Source organism: Cnephaeus nilssonii (assembly GCF_951640355.1).
Source record: "Cnephaeus nilssonii genome assembly, chromosome: 11".
In the NCBI taxonomy this organism is placed as follows: domain Eukaryota; kingdom Metazoa; phylum Chordata; class Mammalia; order Chiroptera; family Vespertilionidae; genus Cnephaeus; species Cnephaeus nilssonii.
Genome location: NC_137082.1, coordinates 35662143 through 35685114, shown reverse-complemented (window position 1 = coordinate 35685114; position 22972 = coordinate 35662143). Strand labels below are relative to the sequence as shown.

Genomic DNA, 22972 nt, shown 5'->3' with positions numbered 1-22972 from the left:
GTGAGCCGAGAATGGCGTGGGACAGGCCACCAGCAGCCCTCCCCACTCCCCAAGCAGCTGGAGGCAAAGGGCCAGACAGGCCTGAGCAATCTTTATTCTGCAGAGGGACAGTGACCACAGATCCATACACCATGTCAAGACAGGTGAGCCAGGGGCCAGTCCTCAAGGGTGGGTGGGTCCAGTCAGGAAGCAGAGTCTCGGGTGGGGGAGGGGCAGACAGGCAGGGGCCTAAAGTAAAAAAGACAAACCAGACAGAGCAGGGGTGGTGGGGGCTGCTCCCCACCATCCCCCAGCACCCAGAGGGGCAACCCTAACGTGACAGGCCCAGGACCCACACAGAGCAGAGTCGGAGTGGTTGGTATCCCCTAAGGGGTAGCATCCCTGCCCGGCCCCCAGGGGCAGAGGAAGCTCAGTTCAGGAGCCGAGAGCTCCCTGGACAGGGCCTGACATGGCCTCCCACTCCCCTTCCAACCCCTCCCCCTACTGCTGGCTCAGAAGCCGAAGGTTTCCTGGGAGGCGTAGACCATGTAGAGGAAGCCATCGTCATCCTTCTCCTGCTCATAGATGTCCGCGATGGGCGTGGACACGCTCACCATGCTGTGCTGGTTCACCAGCAGGAAGAAGGCCTGCGTGGGGTTCAGCTGCAGGCGGCGCCTGACGTGGACAGGAGGGCAAGCCCACCGTGAGGGGCTTGGCTGCCGGGCGGGTGTAGCCCCGACTCCCTCCCCAAAATGATTCCCTGACCACTTCACACGCATCCCTGACCTTGAACTTTCCCATCCTCCCAGAAGAGGGACCCAATGCCCCATCCTGTGCCCACTCCCACTCAGGACTCCAGTCCCCCTCTGAGGACTGCTGCCCACGCACCGGATTATCTTGACCAGCTCGCTCATGTTGACATGGTCCGGGACCAGGAACTTGGTCTTGTCCAGGACTGGCAGCTGCTTCTCACCCTTGTAGCGCTCTATGATCACCTGGGAACAGGGCAGGGCGGGGCCCGTGAGCTCGGGGCGGGCCTGGGGCGGGGCCTGGGACCAGGCGGGGATGGTGGGACTCACCGGGATCTTGCTGGGGTGCTGGTCGCGGATCTGCTGCACCTCCTTACAGCGGTCGGCTGCGGAAGGAGGTCAGGCGGTGAGACTGGATCTGGGTCCTCAGTGCCGTTTGCCCGGACTGTCCTCGAGGGGCGGCCCGGCCCCACCTCCCCAAAGCCCCCGCCCCCTGGGCCGTCTGGCAGGCCAGGACACAGGACCGGGTTGGGAGGGCCCAGGCCAGAATCTGCCTCCCAGCTTGGGGTCCGGCTGGAAGCTGACGTCACAGGGCTGACGTCACCTTCGGCTGGAGGTTGGGTCGCGCCCCCAACTCCCCAACCCCCAACCCCTCCCCAGATTCGCAGATCGCCCACCAGGCCTCACCGAAGCTCCGCCGCTGCTTAAAAGGCCGGTCCGAGGGCATCTCGCGGGCCCGGCGGGGCGCGCAGGCCGGGACTCCGGGGCGGGGCGGTGGCTGCGGCACTGGGGCTCGGGGGCTCCACACCTCGCGCTCAAGGGCTCTGGGGCTCACGCTGAGCCCAGCGTCGGAGGCTCCGGGAGGTAACTCGCTCGGGTGACGTCAGGTCACAACATTCCTTAAAGGGGAGGCCGGCGCACTGCTCCCATTGGGCCGACGCAAAACCCGCCCGCCGGGACCTTGACGTCAGGGCGCAAAGAGCCTGGATTCCCCGCCCGCACCAGGAAGGGGCGGCGGCTCCCAGGGGCGTCACAGTCGCGTGACGTCATGGCCTGCGTGGCCCCTCTGTCCCAGGCCCGGCTGAGCAGAGATTGGAAAGCTAGGAGGCTGTCTTGGGAGCGGAGTCAGAGCTTCGCGGTGGGGAAATCACGGGTCAGGCTGCAGCTCAGCATCCTCTTCCCTCTGTCACTGCCATCTGACAGCGCACACCCAGTCTGTTCCAGGGCAGTGTGAGGTGCTGAGGTGACAACCAAAAAGTCCTCCTTGGGGCTTATGGTTAGAGAAGGGAAAAGGTGGGTGGGCGAGATCAAAACATGAAAGAGCAAGTCACTAAAAAGGAACAGAGCTTTTAAAAGAAATCCCTAGAATTGGAAAATAGAGCTATTGACATTCAAGTCTCGTTAAGGCAGGCAAGCAGATTGCACACAGCAGAAGAGAATCTCTGAACTGGAGAATAATCAGAAACAACTAGAGAAACAAGGTGATGAAACGTAAAAGAGGAAGTGAGTGGAAAGGTAAAGTGAGAACTCACATGTCCAATCAGAATTCCAGAAGAGAAAAAGAATATAGTAGGGGCAGTTCCTTAAGAAGAGTTTCCAAAATTGATTGAAGACCAGGATCCTCACATAAAATCCAGAGCAGGATAAATGAAACTAAAATAAGCACCTAGGCATTTTGTAGTCAATCTGCAGAACTTGAAAGATGAGACATTAGATGGAAAAATGGTGAGCAGCTAAACTGGTAAACATGTAAGTCATCTAAACAAGCGCTTAATTAGAACATGAATAGTGATGATTAATTTGTGGAGTGCAAACAAGGAGCATGAAACACAATAACAGGTAAGACTGGCGAGGGTAATCAGAGCTCAGGTGTTCTAAGAAGCTTGGTTTATTTGAGAGGAGGAAGAGGAGGAAAATGATAATTGTCCAGCTTTCTACAGTCAAGCATGTATTTCAGACACTTAAGAGGAATCACTAAAAGAATAGAAAGTATGACTTCTAAGAAAAGAGAAAAAGTTAGTAAAAGGGTATTAAAATATAATGGTAGGCAGAAAAGAAGAAAAAGGAAGCAAAGTAAAAAGACTGGTATATAAATGGTGCCAAACCAGAGGTAGGATATGTTTTACATTCATCTATTAAAACAGAGATGATCAAGTTGATCAAGAAAAATAAAATGCAGCTCTATGCCATTTACCAGAGGACATTCAAGACCTTAGGGCACCAAAAGTTAAAAAAAAAAAAAGTATACGTGAGTATACTTGAGAAAAACTAACCAAAAGCTATCTATAGGAAAATCAGACAAAATAGGCTTAAGGCACAAGTCATTATTAGGGATAAAGGAGGGTCACTGGTCCAGCCGGCTTAGCTCAGTGGTTGAGTGTCAACCTATGAACCAGAGGTCGGGGCACATGCCCGGGTTGTGGGCCCGATCCCCAATGTGGGGCGTGCAGGAGGCAGCCTAAAATGATTTTCTCCCATCGATATTTCTATCCCTCTTTTTTAAAAAAAATATATTTTATTGATTTTTACAGGGAGGAAGGGAGAGGGATAGAGAGCCAGAAATGTCAATGAGAGAGAAACATCGACCAGCTGCCTCCTGCACACCCCCCACCGGGGATGTGCCCGCAACCAAGGTACATGCCCTTGACCGGAATCGAACCTGGGACCTTCCAGTCCGCAGGCCGACGCTCTATCCACTGAGCCAAACCGGTTTCGGCTCTCTCTCTCTTCCTTCCTCTCTGAAATCAGTAAAAAATTTTTAAGAGGGTCATCACAAAATGACGAATTTTCAAGAAAGATGTAACAATTTTAAACTTGTACGTTAGAGGTTTTAAAAAGGGTTGAAAATGTATAAAGCAAAAGTGACAAGATACAAAGGAAAAGTGTCAAATCCTGTAGCATGGTAGGAGATTTAAGACCTCTTTCAGGAACTGATAGATGAAACAGCCCCCCAAAATAGATTTTAATGCTATTAATAATCCTGATCAATGGACCCTGACAAAACCATGAACTCAACCCAGTATTTTACTTTCAAGCACACAAGAAACCTTTACAAAAAAATTACCTAACTGCTGGACCCCAAGACACAGCTCAACAGATATCAATGAATCCATTGCATACAGACTATATTCCCTGATGATAGACACGAGTGAAATAAACTCCAAATGTTTGGACATTTAAACATTCTTCTAAAAAACTTATTACTCAAAGATAAAGTCATATAGAAACTAAAACTGGATCAAACAAAAAATGAGAAACATAAAAACTCGGGGGGTGGGGCATAGTAAGCTGCAATTAGAAAATTTATAACCTTATTAGGTAAGAAGAAATATGGAAAATGAGCAGTGTCAAGGAATTTTTAAAAGGGATAACAGCCCTGGCTCAGGTGGTTGGAGCATCGTCCTGTATACCAAAAAGGTGGTGGGTTTGATTCCCGGTCAGGACACATACCCAGGTTGAGGGGTTGATCTCTGGTTGGGGCATATATGGGAAACAACTGATAAATGTTTCTCTTCTTTCTCTCTCATCAATAAGAAAAAAACATGTCCAGGTGAGGATTAAATTTTTTTAATAAAAAAATGAATAACTGTCAAAAATAAAAGAAAGTAAAGGAAGATAATAATGAAGAGCAGAAATTGATGAAATATAGAACAAAAACACTAGTATGGACCACAAAGCTAGATCTTTGAAAACAAAAAAACAAACACTAATTTCAGAAGGTACATAACTATGATATATCAGAAATGACAACAATAAGATTATACACTCCATGCCAGTAAATTTAAAACACAGATGAAATGGATAATCTTCTAGGAAAAGATCATTTGCAAGACTAATGCGAAAAGAAAGACACATACCTCAAAAAACCAACTAGTCCAAATGGTTTTCTACGTGAGCTCTCCCAAAATAAAAGTTAAAACCTAATCTGCAGCAAACATTATACTTAATGGTAAAACACTATAGTATATGATAAAATGGTAAGCATTGTTTTCTTTAAAGCCAGGGACAAACTTTAAATTTTTTTTTTCACTGAACAAAATGCAGTCTTGTTTGGAAGTCCCTGCCAGAGCACCAAGACAAGGAAAAGATAGAATAAAACGATCATTCACAGCCAGACTAACCACAGGAATCTACAAACTAAAGAACTGCTAACTGAAAAAGTCTGACAACACGATACCAAGATTTAGAGGAATATGGGAACTTTTTACACTTCTATGGGAGTGTAAATCATGTTAGCCACATTGGAAAGCAATTTGGCAAAATCTGCTAAAGCTGAAGATGCCCGTATCTTATAAACCAGGAATTTCACTTCGGAGCACATGAGTCCAAGGAAACACAGTTAGGCTTGTTATTGGAGCATTTTCATAATGGCCAAAAAAATGGGACCCACCTAAATGTCCAATTAAATGTCTTGTGTATTCCTATAATAGAACTACACACTGTTACAGTGAAAGGGGGAAAGGAGGAGTTAGCAAACTTTCCCTTTAAAGGGCCAGATAGTAAATATTTTTGGCTTACAGGCCATATGGTCCCTGGCAACCATTGTTCTGCTAGGGTGTGGAAGCAGCCTTAGACCCCTGGAATGGGCACGGCTGTAGCCCAGTCAAGTTATTTCCTAAAACCTATTTGGCCTTGCCGAAACCGGTCTGGCTCAGTGGACGGAGCGTCGGTCTGCGGACTGGAGGGTCCCGGGTTCGATTCCGGTCAAGGGCATGGACATTGGTTGCGGGCACATCCCCAGTGGGGGGTGTGCAGGAGGCAGCTGATGGATGTTTCTCTCTCATCGATGCTTCTGGCTCTCTATCCCTCTCCCTTCCTCTCTGTAAAGAATAAATAAAATATATTTTAAAAAACAAAAAAACAAAAACCTATTTGGCCTTAGTTTAAGGTGACCAGATTTTAACATTGGTAAAGCGGGACACCATTGATGGGGGGCGGGGGGGGGGAGGGGTCTTGATTAAAAATTTGGTCTATATGGAGCAACAAAAATTTTCATAGAACGCAAAAATAGTATTGTAATATTTTTTTTAAAATTTCAACGTAAGTACAATTTACAAATATAATAAATAAAAAATTATGTATAGTATTATTTTATTCTTTGGCATATTTCTCATTTGAGTGAATTTTTTTTTTAGTAGATTGCTGTCGTTGTTTAAAAGGTCATGAAATTCTTCACAAGAATTTGTTAAATTATATTTCACACATAAAATGGCTTTCAAAGTCTCAACACTTGTGATTTTTCTGATGTCCACACTTCATTTACCGTAGAAAAAACGTGTTCAGTCGCAGCATTAGTTCCTGGTAAGGACAGCGCGTATTCCACAATTTTTAGTGTATTATTTATCTTGGCTAAATAGCCACATGGCCGCCGAAAACCGTATATTCCCTTCCCATTCTTGCACCGTTCCCTAGCTTGTCGCGCATTCTTTCCAAAAATCGGGACTTTTTAAAAACACCGCGGGACGCAGGACGCGGGACAAATTGTTAAAAATCGGGACTGTCCCGCCAAAAGCGGGACGTCTGGTCACCTTACCTTAGTTTGCTGACTCTTGATCTAGAGCTATGTGTGTCAATGTGGACATATCTTACAAACCCAAAGTTGTAGGAGACTGAGTGTAATCTCGGCCAGTTCAAAGAGCAAACAAAGAACTAGGTCGGCTATGGCCTTGGGGAAGTGGTTACACCTCTCTTTTGTCAGACTGGCCCAGGCTGAGGCTACCGTGGGGGAGGGGACCATCCCTCAAATCTCAAGGTCTGTGCTCACTCTTCCTCTTAGCTGACCAGTCAGCAGGGCTAACACTCCCTCCTCCAGTCCTCTAGTCTCTCTCCTCCCTGCTTCCTTCTCTCCCCCATCTTTTCTGACTGCAAAGGCCTGGCCTTGTCTCTACTTGAAAGCCTAGCAAACATCACAAACATGACCACCCCCAAATGAACCCATGATCTTCCCCTAACATGTAACCTTCCATGTCCTCATCTGTTATTTTTGACTCCTTACCCTCATGCCTCCGCCTACCCCTCATTCAATCCATTCCCAAATCCTATTGGTTCTATATTGAAAATATCTCCAACCCTGGCCAGGTGGTTCCATTGATTGGAGTGTCGTCTCATACACCAAAAGGTTGTGGGTTTGATTCCAAGTGAGGGCACATACCTAGGTTGGGTGTTCGATCCCCGGTCCGGGTACATGTGGGAGGTAATCAATGTCTCTCACACCAATGTTTCTCTCGCTGCCTCTCTCTCTAAAAATCAATTTTATAAAAACACACATATCCTTGGGTGAGGATTAAAAAAATAAATAAGAGCTGGTTTGGCTCAGTGGATAGAGCATCGGCCTGTGGACTAAAGGGTCCCAGGTTCGATTCCCACCAAGGGCACATGCCCGGGTTAGGGGCTCGATCCCCACCCCCCCAAGTAGGGGGTGTGCAGGAGGCAGCCAATCAATTATTCTCTCTTATCATTGATGTTTCTATCTCTCTCCCTTCCTCTCTGAAATCAATAAAAAAAATTATTTAAAGTAAATAAGAAAATATTTCCATAAAAAACATTTAAAAAAAAAAAAAGAAAGTATCTCCAGAATCTGACCATTGCTCACCACTTAAACCACTGCCACTCAGGCCAAAGCCACCACCTACTACTATCATCTCCTCACTGGCCTCCTTGCTTTGGCCTTGCCTACTTCAGTCGGGTCTCGCGACACTGACAGAAGACCAGAGTGATCCTGTTGGACCATGCTGTTCCTGCATCCCACCCATTCAGAGCAAAAGTCAAAGGCTAAACAATGACCCGTCAAGTCTGGGATCTGCCTCCCTGCTGCTCCTCCAGCCTCAACATTCACCCTCAATACCCTTGACTTCAGCTGTGCTGGCCTCCTCACTATTTCAGGAACCTGCTTGTGCCCCAGGACCTTCCTGTACTTACTGTCCCCTTTGCCTGGAACATTCTCCCCCAAGATCTCTGGTTGCTCACACTCTCATTTCCAACATCTCCTCAGGGAGGCCTTCCTGAATGATCTTATTTAATATTGCAGCCCCCATCCCAGTCACTCCATATCCCTCTCCCAGTACCTTGCTCAACTTTTTGTCAGAGCAGTTATGATCTTCTAATAGGCTAAATAAATTTTTAAGCATTTTATTATAAAAAATTTCAATCACACAGAACAATTAAAATAGTTGTTCAACAACCATCCATATACTCATCACTTAATACTTGCTCCATTTGGTCTATCACCATCTGTCCATCCATCCACCCATCCATCCACACATTTTATCTTTTTGATGCATTTCAGAGTAAGTTGCCATTATGATAAAAACTCTCAACGAAGTGAATACAGAGGGAACATACCTCAACATAATAATGGCCATATATGACAAGCCCATAGCCATAATTGTTTAACAGTGAAAAGCTAAAACCTTTTTCTCTTAAGATCAGGAACAAGACAAAGATGCTCACTCACACCACTTTTACTCAACATAGTATTGGAAGTCCTAGTCAGAGCAATTAAGCAAGAAAAAGAAATAAAAGGTTTGCAAATAAGAAAGGACAAAGTAAAACTGTCTCCACCAAAAAACTGTTAGAACTAATAAATTCTGTAAAGTGGCAGGATACAAAAATATATTGCATTTCTATACACTAATAACAAACAATCAGTAGTTAAGAAAACAACCATTTTAACTTGCATTGAAAAGATAAAATACCTAGTAATAAATTGAACAAGGTAGGTGAAAGATCTATACACTGAAAACTAAGGTGTTAATGAAAGAAATTAAAGAAAACACAAACAGAAAGATATCCTGTGCTCATGGAATGGAAGAATATTGTTAAAATATCTATACTACCCAAAGCAATCTAAAGATTCAATGCAACCCATATTAAAATTCCAATGGCATTTTTCACATAAATAGAACGAACACATCTAAAATTTGTGTGTAATCACAAAAGACACCAAATAACCAAAGCAGCCTTTAGAAAGAAGAGCAAAGTTGGAGGCATCATGCTTCCTGATGTCAAACTATATTACAAAGCTATAACAATCAAAACAGTATGTATTGGCATAAAAACAAACACAGAGATCAGTGCAATAGAACAGAGCACAGAAATAAACCCATGAATATATGGTCGATTAATTTATGACAAAGAAGCCAAGAATACACAATTTGGAAAGGACAGTTTCTTCAGTAAATGGTGATAGGAAAACTGGATAGCCATATGCAAAAGAATGAAACTGCACTATTACATTACACCAAGCATGTCAAACTTGTGGCCCACAATGAATATTTTTGCAGCCCAGCCAATATAATGGTATTTAAGAAATGTTTTAATAAAAATTTCGTAACTTAATTTTTATAATATCCTGTTATACATAATTTTAATAACCAACTACAACGTACACTAATGATTGATTACTATAATTGCATTGCATTCATTTCCCTTATGTGTTTTATGCGCAGGCGCACCATTTCTCTCCACTAATACTAGCAGCGAATATTTTAGCAGCCGATTGCCACGTCATTAGTCTTGTACTGACTCGTTTGATGTGCACAACAGGAAATATTTCGCTTTTGGAGAACAAGAAAAATATGTTTACTTGTGTTATGCTTATTAATTTGTGCAGTTATTCAGTGTCTGGTAAGTTAATGTTCATGAAAAAATATCAATTTTTATTAAAATGTTCTGTTATTTTATGTTAACAATTACTCATTTATTTCAGCCCTTTGTAGTCAGCATGTCTCTATCGAAATAAACCTATGTTTCTATGAAAATTGAAGCTTTTGTTTTTTTGTGGCCCATATAAACTTAAATGTTATTTGACCTGTGTTAGTCTTTGAGTTTGACATGCTTGCATTACACCATACACAAAAAATCAACTCAAAATAGACCAAAGACTTGAATGTAAGACCTGAAACTATAAAACTCATAGAAGAAAACAAAGGCAATAAGCTCCTTGACATCAGTTTTGGTATGATTTTTTTTTTTTATTTGACACCAAAAGCAATGGCAACAAAAGAAAAAACAAAGTGGGACTACATCAAATTAAAAAGCTTCTGCATAGGCAAAGGAAACCAACAAAATGAAAAGACAACATACTGAATAGAAGAAAATATTTACAAATCATATATCTGATAAAGGGTTAATATCCAAAACACATAAGGAACTTATACAACTCAATAGCAAAAAACCCCAAACAAATCAATTTTTAAAATGGGCCCTGGCCGGATTGGCTCAGTAGCGTCGGCCAGCAGATTGAAGAGTTGCGGGTTTGATTCTGATCAAGGGCACAGGAGGCAACCAATTAATGGTTCTCTCTCATCACTAATGTTTCCATTTCTCTCACCCTCTCTCTTCCTCTCTGAAATCAATAAAAATATATTAAAATGGGCAGAGCATCTGAACATTTTTCCAAGGATATACAAATGGCCAATAGGGACATGAAAAGGTGTTCAACTTCACTAATCATCAGTGCGAATCAAAACCATGAGATATTCCAACACCCTTTTTTGATTAAAAACTCTCAGCAAAGTGGGAATAGAGGATCATATCGCAACATAATTATGGCCATATATGACAAACCTATAGCCAACATCATACTCAATGGGCAAAGCTAAAACTATTTCCCATAAGAACAGGAACAATTCAGTGATGTCTGCTTTCACTTATTCAATCTAGAGGCCCGATGCACAAAATTCATGCAAGGGCCTTGGCCCCAGCCCCCCTCCCACTCACCCCCCACTGCCACCTTGGCTGGGGGGCCTCTGCCGCGGCCCCTGCCCACTGCAGCTTTGTCTGGAAGGACATCCAGTCTAAGTAGCATATTATGCTTTTAGTATTATAGATAGTACTAGAAGTCCTAGCTACAGTGATCAAACAAGAAGAAAAAATAAAAGGCATCCAAATTGGAAAGGAGAAAATAAAACTATCATTATTCGCAGAAGACATGATATTGTACATAGAAAACCCTAAAGACTCCACCAAAAAACTACTAGAGTTAATAAAGGAATTCAGCAATGTAGCCAGATAGAAAATTGAAACCCAGAAATTGATGGCATTTTTATACACCAATAATGAATTCTCAGAAAGAGAAACTAAACAAACAATCCCATTTACCATTGCGACAAAAAAATTTAAGATACTTACTAATAAACTTAACCAAGGAGGTAAAAGACTTGTACTCAGAAAACTACATGACATTGAAAAAAAGAGATAGAGGAAGATATAAACAAGTGGAAGAATATACTGTGTTCATGGATTGGTAAAATTAAAATGTCCATACTACCTAAATCAACCTACAGATTCAATGCAATCCCTATTAAAACACCAATGGCATATTTCACAGATCTAGAACAAATACTCCAAAAATTTATATGGAACAACAACAAAAAAGAACCTGAATAGCTGCAGCAATTGAGAAAGAAAAGCAAAGTTTACAGATATCCAGTTACACTACAAAGCTACCGTAATCAAAACAGCCTGGTACTGGCACAAGAACAGGCATATAGATCAATGGAACAGAATAGAGACCCGAGAAATAGATCCAAGACATTATGCTCAATATTTGACAAAGGAGGCAAGAACATACTGTGGAGTTAAGACAGTCTCTTCAATTAAGTGATGTTGGGGAAATTGGACAGATACATGCAAAAAAATGAAACTAGATCACCAACTTACACCATACACAAGAATAAACTCAAAATGGGTAAAAGACTTAAGTGTAAGTTGTGAATCCATAAAAATCCTAGAAGAAACCATAGACTGCAAAATCTCAGACATCTCTCATAGCAATATGTCTATGGATAATCTCCCAGGTCAAAGGAAACTAAGGAGAAAATAAACAAATGGGACTACATCAAAATAAAAAGCTTCTGCACAGCAAGAGAAACCATCAACAAAATGAAAAGGGAGCCCACTATACGGGAGAACTTATTTGACAATGATACATCTGATAAAGAATTAATATCTAAAATATATAAGGAACTCGGAGAAACCAGGATGGCGGCATAGGTAGACACCTGAACTTGCCGCCTCGCACAACCACTTCAAAACTACAACTAAAAGACAAAACGGACATCATCCAGAACCACAGGAAGGCTGGCTGAGTGGGAATTCTACAACTAGAAAGAAAGAGAAAAGCACACTGAGAGTCAGAGGAGCTGCGGAAGTGAAGTGTGGAGGCGCAGAAAGGGCTGGCAACGGAGGACATGGTTGTCTCTTTCAATCGGGAGGGAGACACAGGCTCCCGACTGCTCTGTTCCGGGTGAGACTCTGCTCACCAGTTCCGGGTGAGACTCTGGGGACCCAGACTCATACAGGGGAAACTGGATTGTCTGGCATCGGGCTGGAACATGAGGGCGGCTTTCTCTCAGAGGGGCTTGCAGCGATTACTGTGGGACACTGAGACCCAGGGGCCTCTTAGGGCAGGGCTGACAGCCATTGCTATTTGCTCCGCCCTGTTGATTCCCTGAGACCCAGCCCACTCAATTTACAACCCCACCCCAGCTGTGCACAGAGGCATTTGCATATGAATGGCCTGGCCTTTTGCAATCTAAAATTACCTAACAAACTGCAGCTGGATCAGAGAGCCCCAGAACTTCCAAAAGAAGGCCCAAGGCTCCACAGCAGCTTGCATTGCTTCACAGCTGGGCCTCATCTGGGCACCTCCAAACCCCAAACAAAGAAGAGGAATCTGCAGATCTCTCTGTAGCTCCTGCTGCGTGGCCTCAGGCAGAGTCTAAATTTGCACCTCCTTGGATATCCAAGAGCCAGAGTACCCAGGGATCAGAGTGGGACCATCCAGATTACAACTCTTCAGATCCATAAGGGACATACTCAGGGGGCAGACTCAGCACCAAAGCCCCACTGAAGTAAGTCTTGCCCCATAAGGGTGTCTCCAGCACAGAAGTTCTCCCATTGTAGACACAACTGATCCTCACAGCCAATTGGCCTGGAGGTCAATTCTTCCCAGTGATATCAACAATCAAGGCTTAACTACAACAAGACAGTGCACACAGCCCACAAATGGGTGCACCAAGAGTGTCCACCTCAGGTAATTAGGGAGGCTGAGCCACTGGGCCATATAGGACACCTAGCACACAAAGCTACTCTATCAACTCAGGGAAGCAGCCAAAATGCGGAGACAAAGAAACAAGTCACAAATGAAAGAAATGGAGGAAAGCAAACTACTGGATATAGAGTTCAAAACCACGGTTATAAGGTTATTCAAGAATGTAGAAACTGCTGATAAATTTAGTGAGACCCTCAAGGATATGAAAAAAGACCAACTAGAAATTAAGCATACACTGACTGAAATAAAGAATAATATACAGAGACCCAACAGTAGACTAGAGGATCCCAAGAATAAAGTCAAAGATTTGAAATACGAAGAAGCAAAAAAAAAAACAAAAAAAAAACCACCCAACTAGAAAAGAAAAAAGAAAAAAGAATCCAAAAATATGAAGATAGTGTAAGGAGCCTCTGGGACAACTTCAAGCGTACCAACATCTGAATTATGGGGGTGCCATAAGAAGAGAGAAAGCAAGATATTGAAAACATATTTGAAGAAATAATGACAGAAAACTTCCCTTACCTGGTGAAAGAAATAGACTTACAAGTCCAGGAAGCACAGAGAACCCCAAACAAAAGGAATCCAAAGAGGACCACACCAAGACACACCATAATTAAAATGCCAAGAGCAAAAGACAAAGAGAGAATATTAAAAGCAGCAAGAGAAAAACAGTTAGTTACCTACAAGGGAGTACCCATAGGACTGTCAGCTGATTTCTCAACAGAAACTATGCAGGCCAGAAGCAAGTGGCAAGAAATATTCAAAGTGATGAATAGAAAGAACCTACAACCAAGATTACTCTATCCAGCAAAGCTATCATTCAGAATTGAAGGTCAGATAAAGAGCTTCACAGATAAGAAAAAGCTAAAGGAGTTCATCACCACCAAACCAGTATTATATGAAATGCTGAAAGGTATTCTTTAAGAAGAGGAAGAAGAAGAAAGAGGAAAGATAAAAATTATGAACAACAAATACATATCCATCAATAAGTGAATCTAAAATTCAAGTGAATAAAAAATCTGATGAACAGAATAAACTGGTGAATATAATAGGATCAGGGGCATAGAAAGGGAGTAGACTGACAATTCTCGAGGGGAAGGGAGTGTGGGGAGTGCAGGAAGAGACTGGACAAAAATCGTACACCTATGGATGAGGACAGTGCGGGGAGGGGGGTTAAGGTTATGGGGTGGGGTGGGAACTGGGTGGAGGGGAGCTATGGGGGGGAGAAAGAGGAACTGTAATAATCTGAACAATAAAGTTGATTTTAAAAAAATAAAATATATAAGGAACTCATACAACTTAACAAAAGGAAGACAAACAATCCAATTAAAAAATGGGCAAAGGACCTAAATAGGTACTTCTCCAAAGTGGAAATACAGATGGCCAAGAGCCATATGAAAAAATGCTCAAAGTCACTGATCACCAGAGATGCAAATTGAAATGATAATGAGGTATCGCCTCACACTTCAGAATGGCTACCATAACAAATCAACAAATGACAAGTGCTGGAGAGGATGCGGAGAAAAGGGAACCCTAGTACTGCTGGTAGGAATGAAGACTGGTTCAGCCATTATGGAAAACAGTATGGAGTTTCCTCAAAAAATTAAATATGGAACTGCCATTTGACCCAGTGATCCCACTTCTAGGAATATATCCTAAGAGACCCGAAAAACGAATGAGAAAGAATGGATGCACCCCTATGTTCATAGCAGCGCAATTTAGTGAGTGACCAGGAGGGCATGGGGTCCTGGAGAAACAGGCTCTGCGATCAGATAGACCAACTTTAGCTCCCATTGGGAGGGTCCAGGAGGATGAGGTCTGAGTCATGGTCATTATCTCTGAGTAAGGATTTATTCCTGTTTACAGGCTCTAAAAGGAATTTTCCAAAAATTAGAGGGACTGAAACCCACTCAGGGGTCTCCAAGCCACTAGCGTGGGATGCCCCGCCTCACTCCTGAAGCTCTCTGGCTCCACCAACCCCACTTCCCACATGGGGCCTTGGACCAGGCCTGTCCTCCGTCTGGGTCTCATTCCCTCGGTCCCCTCCTCTCTAGCCGGGTGAGTGCTCAGTTCTCAACCCACCTCCCTGAATGCTGGGTAGGGTTACCACCCTCTTCCCCTCCTCCTCTGTCTTCAGCCGCTGTCCTCCCCCAGACACCAACCCTCAGAGCTGGCCAGGCACCTGGAAAGGTGGCCTTCCCTTGGCCTTTCCAGCCTCTGGCTGCCCCTCCTGCCGTGGCCCTCAGCTCTCCTCCCTCCCCCCCCCCTCATGTCGTCCTGGGGTCATGTTCATGCTCATGCTCACCAGTGACTCCAACATGACAGTGATTCCCAATCCCCATCTCCAACCCCTGACTATCCTTCCGAATTTCAGGTTTCCGTCCTGCCTCCTGAATGAAGGTCAACTCAGAGGTTTAGGCTTCTCAAACTCAGCACATCCTAATGGAGCCACCATCTTCCCCAGTACCTGCACCTACAGCTAATCCCCACCAGCCCTCACATCCCATCACCCGCCTGACCCAGGCCTCATCTGGGCTCGCCCCATACCCGCAGTCCTGTCAAGTTTACCCCAAGTCACTCTCAAATTCATCTTTCTCCTCCCCTCTCCGCTCTCACTTCCCTGTGTTGGCTGTCCCCTGAACTGCTCCGCTTGACCTTGGCCTCACACTTTCCTAGCCTTAGCCTAGACCGCACCTAACCAATGCACCTCTCCTGAAACCAAGTCCAGGAGTCCCATGACCACCACTCTTTGAGCAAGGCAAGATTTCTGCTTCCACGCTCTACCAGTTGCTTCCTTAGCTGTCCCTGCTTCCTCCTTGCCCAGCACAAATTCCACAGCCCGTCATTATTCCAAAAGTGCTTACTTCCCTCCTTCTTTTGCTGAATTACCCTGGCAAAATCCCAGTCCTAGTTAAAGCCAGCTGTGAGCTTGCTACACAGCTGCACCTGTGGCCACAAATGATGATGCAAACAGGTTGACTGCAACTACGCTCAGCTGGGTCTTGCCCAGCCGCCCCACACCCTTTCCTAGGAAGTTTGACTCCCCTTGTAGCCCCGGCACTGCAGACCTTGTCCTCTGTGCCCTGGTCCTGCCTTCCCCCAGGTTGCAGTGCAATAGCTGTCCCTGTTCTAGCCTCAGGCCGGCCCTCTCCCTGTGCCTAGTGCCATCCTTCCTCCCCCTCCTCCGGCTTTGCTCCTCCAAGAGACCCCTGGAAATCTCCCAGCAGCAAACAAACATGTTCTGGTAACTCACACCCCTCTCTACCTGTTCCCCCTTCTCGGCTCCCTTCCCAACCTACTGCTACGAGCACTTTCTCCTTGAAATTCTTTCTTCTCTTAGTTTCTATGGCAGAGACTAACTGGTACCCCAGCAACTACGGTCCCGTTCCCCCTTCAAACAGAAGCCTGAATGTCTCCTCAGGCGGCCATGCACCCTGCTTGACCTCCCAGCTCCCACGGCAGTTAAGAGGAGCAAGATGACAAAACTTGGTTCAATGAAACTGAAGTGTGAGGGACATGGTGGGTGTCTGCAACTGCAAGACCTCAACCAGGTGGAAACGGGGCCAGAGATGAGTGGTCACTACCTGGGCGAGTTCTCCATCACCTGCAAGCCCGTGAAGACCCCTGGCCTGGCTTCTGGGCTGCTGGCTCCTCCTGCTGCACCCGCTCGAGGAGCCTGGTCTGCCAAGAAAGACACAGACTTCTCTAAGTGCTGGTGGGGACTTCTGGGAAATCACCTTAAAGGGAAAGGGCACATCCTTCATCAGCTGGCTGCCTGGAACTTTTTAAAGAGAGAGATTTGTTATCCCTGACCAGGGATCGAACCCACAACGTTGGGGTACTGGGCCGACGCTCTAACCAACTGAGCTGCCCAGCCAGGGCTGCCTGGAACTTGAGTATGGTGGCTGGGCTCCAGCAGCTCTTGAATGGCAAGGACAAGGGCTATACCCTAGGGGCGGTGGAACTAAAGGTGATAGGAGCCAGGGTTCCAGATGACTTTATCGAGTCACCATTCCAACCCTGGACGGCTGACTAGATCTATTTTTATCTTGTTTAAGCCACAGTAGTTTCAAGTTTTGTGCAGCCAAACTGAATCCTAATTGAAATACTTTTTGTTTCAATTGACCCTCCGGGCCTCCCTTCTCATTCTCCGCTGGCTCCTGCTCCTCAAGCAGACCTCCAGAGGCAGCGTGTCCCAGGTGATGCCTTCTCACCTTTCCTCTCCTCTCACTCCTTCATTCTGTTGAAATCATTTAAGTTCCCTTGTCTTTAATCATAGGCTTATGGCTCCAAATCTGTATACCCAGCATGGACTGGCAGGAACAGTCTTTCACACATCTTATTATTAGACACATTGATGTCCAATAGGCTCAAATTAGGCAAGTCATTTCAAAATGATTGACACACCTCCCCACCATGTCCCATCATCCTCATCTCAGTAAGTGGCAGCACCTGGTTGCTCAAATAAGCACCTAGAAGCCCCTTGAGGTCTCATTCCATCACTCGCATCATCAGCAAGTCTTGATGCTCTCTCCCCGGGAATCCCTCCACCAAATACCCCATTTCCCCCGTGTCCAAGCCACCATCAGAGCTCCTGGAGGACTGTGTCCTGATTCTGCTCAGGCCCTGCATTCTCCACACACAGGTTGTAAATATGTGTACAATTTTAAAGACAGGAGGACACTTCACTGCAGGAGGAAGCCTCAATGGCTTCCCTCTGGTCTACTGCCCCTCCAGATTCCCCTGGAGTTCTAGAAAATTCTCATTCTTCAGTTACTTCATTGGAACAGGGCTAGAAGCACCTAGATTATAAGCATAGTTTTAGGTTATTGCAAACTTGAAATTTTTTACCCAGATAATACTCATGATATAAAAAATTCAAATAGCAATTTAAATAGCTGCTCCTTCTGATATTTACATTCATGTTTCTGAGCTCTTTCTTTGGCTCTTACCATAGAAGGAGATTTGGCTGCGGCCTCTCCTCGCCCTTCCCTCTGCTAGCAGTTACGGTACCACTCAGGGCTTGTAGTGTTTTGCCTACACAACTATTATTCACAGCTAAGCCACATGATATGCTCTGGATTTGTTTTTTTGTTTTTTTTTTTTAAAAAGCTTTTATTATTATTTTAAAATATATTTATTGATTTTTTACAGAGAGGAAGGGAGAGGGATAGAGAGTTAGAAACATCGATGAGAGAGAAACACGGATTCAGCTGCCTCCTGCACACTCTCTACTGGGGATGTGCCTGCAACTGAGGTACATGCCCTTGACGGGAATCGAACCTGGGACCCTTGAGTCCGCCGGCCGACGCTCTATCCACTGAGCCAAACCGGTTAGGACTGGATTTGCTTTTTATTGTACAATTTTTTTTGTTTTATTTTCTAGAGTTTTGGCTTAATTTTCCATTTCTTGTTTTGTTTTCCATGCTACAATACTAAATTATCCCTAAATTCCTTGAAAAACTAAAAATTTCCTACAAATACTACAAATACATCTTCTTGGAAACAACCTCCTACTCTATTCAGGCCTCTCTAGGTTTACTGCCCAGTGCCCTTTACCTCCATCCTGAGTTATCCCTTTTCTCTCTCTTTTGTTGGAGTCTCAAACTGCCTAGATCCCATGTCTTACTTTCATTGCCTTATTCCCTTACTTTGACATACAGTCTTCAGGAGCTTTCTGAAAAAATGGTGCATGGCAGAAAAATAGAAATGACCTTATATGTCTGAAATTATTTATCCTACTCTTCTTACACTTGATTAATAGTTTAGCTGGGTATAAAATTCTAAGTTGCAAATACATTTCAGAAATCAGACTTTTGAGGGCATTGATCCACTCTCTTCATTTCTAGTGATGCTGTTAGGGATGCCCAATGCTTTTGTAATGTCTAATATTTGGACCATTTTTCTTTTCTCTGGATTGTTTCTGTCCAAAGTGTTCTATTTCATGATGATGGGGCCTGGCATGGATTAAAATTAATTGCTTTGGACACTCATATCTTTCAATCTGGAAAGTTATATCCTTAGTCCTAGAAATTTTTCTTTTAGTCTCTTGCTGAAAATTTTCTACCCCCCTTTTCTCTTTCTGGAACTCCTGTTTATCAGATGTTGAATATTCTAGACTGATCCTTTTAATTTTCTTACACTTTATCTTCCATTATCTTTTTTCCATTTTTTCCCCATTTTCTCAATTTCAACTTGCAACTCTTCTGTTGAATTTCCTTCATATTTTTAATCTTTCAAGAATTCTTCCTTATTTCTGAATATTTTTGTTATAGCCTCTTATACACTTAACCATGGTAAAGGTGCTATGCCAGTTATTCTCAACCCTAGCTGCATGTCATGTGGGTAGGTTTTACAAACTAATGATGTTTAAGGATTACCTTAGGGAATATGATTTAATTTGTCTAGGGTGTGTCCCAAGCAGTTTTTTTTTAATTGGCTGTCATCTCTACTAGAAATAAGCATTTGTCATCATCTCCTGTATGTTTAGACTGAGGCCTGTTGTGTAGTAGGCATTTTCCAGTCAATTGTTGAATAAATGAATAAAGCACTGTTTTGTAAAGGAAGGTTGTAATATAAGAACAACTTATAAGCAATCTATTTTTGTTCATGTTTTCTCTAAATATGCCTAAAAATCAAACAATAGTCTTGGCATGTCAAAAGGTATTTAAAACTGAGAAAGTTAGCCTGGTCCATGTGGCTCAGTGGTTGAGTGTCAACCTATGAACCACGTCACAGTTTGATTTCTGGTCAGGGCACATGCTGGGTTGTGGGCTCGATCCCCAGTACAGGGAGTGCAGGAGACAGCGGATCAATGATTCTCTCTCATCATTAATGTTTCTATCTCTCCCTCTATTTTCCTTTATGAAATCAGTAGAAATATATATATTTTAAAACATAGAAGTTAAAATTATGAAATGCCCAATTTCATCTTGTCTTTTAGGCATTCTTTAACATATTCCTTGTGAACTAGGAAGTTCAAGTGTAATTATTTTCATCTCAGTTTCTGCTGTGACCTCAAGGCAATAGTGACCTCATATCAAAGAAAGGAGCTGGGCCAATGCAGGACTAAGAAGGTGGCCCAGTGAGTTCAGACTTCTGCCTGATCTTTAGCCTGTGAAAGAGCTGGAAGTTAGAGAACAATTTTTAGAAGCTGGTGATATGCTGTGACTTCTACTACCCATGGAGGTAGGTGGTGAGTGATTCTGCTTCACCTTGAGTCAACAGAGGGAGACCGTGAGAACCAGGGAACAAAAGGAAAGTTATAAGGAGCCAGCCAAAGGGACTGCATCATTCAAAGTAAGGGAATGACAGTTTGACCCAGTGATCTCACTGCTGGGAATATATCCTAAGAAACCCAAAACACTCATCAGAAAGACTATATGCACCCCTATGTGCATAGCAGCACAATTTACAATAGCCAAGACCTGGAAACAGCCCAAATGCCCATCAGTAGGTGAGTGGATAAAAAAGCTGTGGCACATTTATGCCATGGAATACTAAGCAGCAGTAAAAAAGAATATCTTACCCTCTGAGACAGCATGGAGGGACCTGGAGAATATCATGTAAGTAAAGTAAGTCATTCAGAGAAAGACAAGTATCCCATGATCTCACTCATATGTGGAATCTAATTAACAAAATAAATTGATGGAGTGGATCCAGAGACATGGAAACATGGAACAGAGTGTGGAATCTCAGAGGGAAGATGGGGGAAAGTGGGTGGGTGGGAAATTGTATGCATATATGCATAACCCATGGACACAGACAATAGGGTGGTGAAAGCCTCTGGTGGAGGGTGGGGGCTGGCCAATGAGGGTTAAAAGGGGGACATATGTAATACTTTCAACAATAAAGATTTTAAAAAACCAGCCCTAGCCAGTTTGGCTGAGTGGATAGAGTGTCAGGCCTGTGGATGAAAGGGTTCCGGGTTCCATTCCGGTCAAGGGCACATGCCCGCATTGTGGGCTCGATCCCCAGTAGGGGGCATGCAGGAGGCAGCCAATCAATGATTCTCTCATCATTGATATTTCTCTCTCCCTCTCTGAAATCAATAAAAATATTTTTTTAAGATTAAAAACAAACAAAGTAAGGGAATGGCAGGTAGGAGGACAAGAGAAGTGGACGGAGTTGGGGGATAAGGGGCAGGCCTTTGAAACTCATGTATCAGAAGCCCAAGTTCCAGTTTTAAACACACACCAGGCTCAGAGAGCCAGAAGTTCACACCAGTATTGGTCAAGTATGAACTTTCCTCTCCCCATCTCACTTGTGTCTTAGCAACAGGGGACAAGAGAGGCAAGGTGGGGAAACAAGGTCAAGGCCAAGCACTTGCTGCCTCTCCCCCAGCCCCCACTGCAGGGGCAAGGCTGGCAGCAGGCCCAGGCTGGGTAAGGGGCAACCTCTATCTCTAAATGCAGTTCAAAGGTTTTGTTGTTACACAGGACTGGACACCTCATCTGCCTAAGGGAGGGCCTTCAGTATCAAAAGTGATGGGTGAAGCCTGGGACTTCCCTACATTCCATAAATGTTCTAGTACTTTACTAGAACCTGAAAGATAGTTTAGGATTCTCAATGGAAGTGTACAAAAGTAGCCTGGCTGGTCTAGCTCAGTGGTTGAACATCACCTTTGAACCAGGAGGTCAAGGTTTGATTCCTGGTCAGGGCACATGCCCAGGTGGTAGGCTTCATTCCCAGAGTGGGGCATGCAGGAGACAGCCAATCAATGATTCTCTCTCATCCCCGATGTTCTTATCTTTCTCTCCCTCTCTGAAAATCAATAAAAAAAAATATATATATATTTTAAGAAGGTGTACAAAAGTAGTTGATCTGAGGGTCAAACATATGAAAGAGGAGGAAGCCTGTAATTCCTATAGTGTTTTAAAACACAGGTTTGGTTTTTTTGGTGTTTTTTTTTTGAGAAAAGGTGATACCAGCTCACAGAGGAACATCAGAATTTCAACAAACAGTGGTAAGTGCTGAGGTGGAGGGGAGATGAATGATGAATGGCGGTGGCAGCTGCTGCATTTTCCGAAGAGGCAACCACTGCCCTGAATTGCAGGCCTCTGTACTAGGACCCCAGCCAAGAGCTGTACCTTGGAGGGTGAAGTTCATACCTGATGGGATCGGAACAGATTGCATTTGGTCAGTAGGTATGCATACGGGCTGGGAAGCAACAGAACTTTCTAGAGTAATCTGATCTTGAAAGGGGTGGAGGTGGGTTGACAGGTGTACAAATTTGTCACTTAAGTGGTACATTTAGGATTTGTGAATTTCACTATATGTAAATCTTACTTATCTACCTTCCAAAAAAGGTAAACTAGCTAATGATATGGACATTGAAGTGTTTAAGAGTGTGTACTAATCTGTAACTGTCCTTTTAAAACACCAAGTAAAAAAAGGGGGAGGGGATGGATGTCGGAATGGACAGTTATGTGATAGATATGGCAGGATATTAATTGGAGAATATATAATTATTTCAACTCTGTGTTTGAAATATTTCATAATCCTGGGAGCAGGCACACCCTTGTTATAGTCAAATGTACTTTGGAAACCCAGAAGCCATGCCCAGGATAGTGGTCAGTTTATGATGTTAGTAGATACTGTATTCCTGTACACATTCTACTTTTTAAAATATATATATTTTTATTGATTTTAGAGAGGAGGGGAGAGGGAGAGAGAGAAACATCAATGATGAGAGACTCATTGATCGGCTGCCTCCTGCATGCCCCACTACTGGGGATCAAACCCACAACCCAGACATGTGCCCTTGACCGGAATCGAAACCAGAACCCTTCAGTCCGCAGGCTGAGGATCTATCCACTGAGCCAAATCGGCTAGGGCAGTGGTCGGCAAACTGTGGCTCACGAGCCACATGCGGCTCTTTGGCCCCTTGAGTGTGGCTCTTCCACAAAATACCACGGCCTGGGCGAGTCTATTTTGAAGAAGTGGCGTTAGAAGAAGTTTAAAAAATTTGGCTCTCAAAAGAGATTTCAATCGTTGTACTGTTGATATTTGACTCTGTTGACTAATGAGTTTGCCGACCACTGGGCTAGGGCCACATTCTAATCTTAAGTACAGAAACACTAGGGTTGCTGCAATCATTATTTAGGTTGTTGTGTCATTATTTAGGCTTTTTAAAACATGCATTTTTACATCTTAAGATGAACCCAGGGGTTCTACATGCTGCATGACA

General features: G+C 43.9%; 1 protein-coding gene across 1 annotated transcript; it reads right to left on the bottom strand.

The window, feature by feature from the left end:
* Positions 1–70: 70 nt before the first annotated feature.
* On the bottom strand, positions 71–2017 carry MAP1LC3A (microtubule associated protein 1 light chain 3 alpha). Its single transcript, XM_079783628.1, has 4 exons — positions 1416–2017; positions 1059–1114; positions 868–974; positions 71–654 (listed from the first exon to the last, which is right to left on the bottom strand). Exons 1-4 carry the CDS (start codon positions 1453–1455, stop codon positions 492–494), a joined length of 366 nt encoding a protein of 121 aa, XP_079639754.1. The 5' UTR covers positions 1456–2017; the 3' UTR covers positions 71–491.
* Positions 2018–22972: the final 20955 nt, after the last annotated feature.

Bases quoted from the DNA above. Each gene is read 5' to 3' on its own strand.
- MAP1LC3A (XM_079783628.1), bottom strand. From the start codon at position 1,455: ATGCCCTCGGACCGGCCTTTTAAGCAGCGGCGGAGCTTCG. The intron at 1,115-1,415 runs GTGAGGCCTGGT...CTCCTTCCGCAG, and splicing joins TAAGCAGCGGCGGAGCTTCG to CCGACCGCTGTAAGGAGGTG. The intron at 975-1,058 runs GTGAGTCCCACC...CCCTGTTCCCAG, and splicing joins AGCACCCCAGCAAGATCCCG to GTGATCATAGAGCGCTACAA.